This window comes from Lolium rigidum, chromosome 5, assembly GCF_022539505.1.
Source record: "Lolium rigidum isolate FL_2022 chromosome 5, APGP_CSIRO_Lrig_0.1, whole genome shotgun sequence".
In the NCBI taxonomy this organism is placed as follows: Eukaryota; Viridiplantae; Streptophyta; class Magnoliopsida; order Poales; family Poaceae; genus Lolium; species Lolium rigidum.
In genome coordinates, this window is record NC_061512.1 from 249,658,373 (window position 1) to 249,659,906 (window position 1,534).

The 1,534-nt window shown below is 59.1% G+C and overlaps 1 protein-coding gene across 1 annotated transcript; it reads left to right on the forward strand.

Annotated features, from left to right (window-relative positions):
* The first annotated feature begins 340 nt into the window (after window positions 1-340).
* LOC124654309 (dehydration-responsive element-binding protein 1A-like) lies at window positions 341-1,297 on the forward strand. Its single transcript, XM_047193321.1, has one exon. The coding sequence runs from the start codon at window positions 436-438 to the stop codon at window positions 1,150-1,152; it is 717 nt and encodes a 238-aa protein (XP_047049277.1). The 5' UTR covers window positions 341-435; the 3' UTR covers window positions 1,153-1,297.
* Window positions 1,298-1,534: the final 237 nt, after the last annotated feature.

Here is a 1,534-nt window from a genome sequence, read left to right on the forward strand (position 1 = left end):
ATAGTAAGACGGCTGCACGTTGGTCGTCGGGGCGCCAAGCAAAAAAAAGTAACCACGGATAGGAAGGAAACGGTGACCAAAGAAAAAAAAAAGTTGTCTAGTGGGAATGTGGGATCCCTGATAAAACAAATAAAGAAATCGTCGGGGAGGTCACTGTCCAAGTCTCCCTCTCATCTTCTTCCCTTTGTGGCTTACCGGGATGCATCCCCCTTCGCCGTCTCCAGCTCCAGCCTGTGTCCTCTCAGCCACTGGCTCACTCGCCGCGGTTTGCCCCCTGCGCTTCACCACCTATAAGTAGCAGCTTCCGAAACCACTACGCTCAAATTTCTCATCGCAGAGCAAAACCACTTCACTTTGGCAACCAAAAAAGCATCAAGAACCCTCCGAGGCCTGTTGGATTGTGATTCGGATCAACACTCTGTTCCCCTTCAGAAGATGTGTCCGATCAAGAAGGAGATGAGCGGGGAATTGGGATCGCCGTGCAGCGGGGACAACTACTCGCCCTCGACCTCGTCGGAGCAGCAGCAGGGGCACAGTCAGAAGCAGACGGCGTGGACAAAGCGACCGGCGGGGCGGACAAAGTTCAGGGAGACGCGGCACCCGGTGTACCGCGGCGTGCGGCGCAGGGGCAATGCCGGGCGTTGGGTGTGCGAGGTGCGGGTCCCCGGCAGGCGCGGGAGCAGGCTCTGGGTCGGCACCTTCGACACCGCTGAGATCGCCGCACGCGCGCACGACGCCGCCATGCTCGCCCTGGCCGCGGGCGATGCCTGCCTCAACTTCGCCGACTCCGCCGAGCTGCTCGCCGTGCCGGCATCCTACCGCAGCCTCGCGGAGGTCCGCCACGCCGTCACCGAGGCCGTCGAGGACTTCGAGCGGCGCCAGGAGCTCGGCGAGGAGGACGCTCTTTCCGGCACGTCTTCTTCGACGCCCTCCTCCTCCTCCCTCACCGACGACGAGGAGGCGTCTTCGCAGGCCGACAATTCGCCGTTCGAGCTGGAAGTCCTCAGTGATATGGGATGGGACCTGTACTACTCCAGCTTAGCGCAGGGCATGATGCTCATGGCGCCGCCTTTCTTGGTTGCGTCTGCGGCGTTCGGCGATTACGGCGAGGTCAACCTCGCCGATGTACCGCTCTGGAGCTACCAGAGCTAGCTAGTTGGCGCCACTTCAAAAATCCTCCTTTTCTTCATGTCTTGGCTTCCGATGCCAAATTTTGGTGCTGTACGGTCACTGCTTGCAGTTTCTGGTAATGTGATTGTGCAAATTCAGGAAACAGAGCATGCCTTTTGATTGACAATTGGTGATCTTTGCATTACCGCTGAAAAGTTTTGTCCGCCTTTTTCTCTCCCACGTCCTCTCCTTTTCCACCTCCGCTCCTCCTTGCTCGCAACGATTTGGCGCAGTGGCGGTGACAAGACCTGCCCCGTCTTATATTTGTTGCCGGTGGCGGCAGGAAACGGCGGCGCCGTGGGGGCTTCTGTCGGACGGTGCGCGAGGTCATCCGGATGGGTAGACATAGATCAGTGCTGCCGCC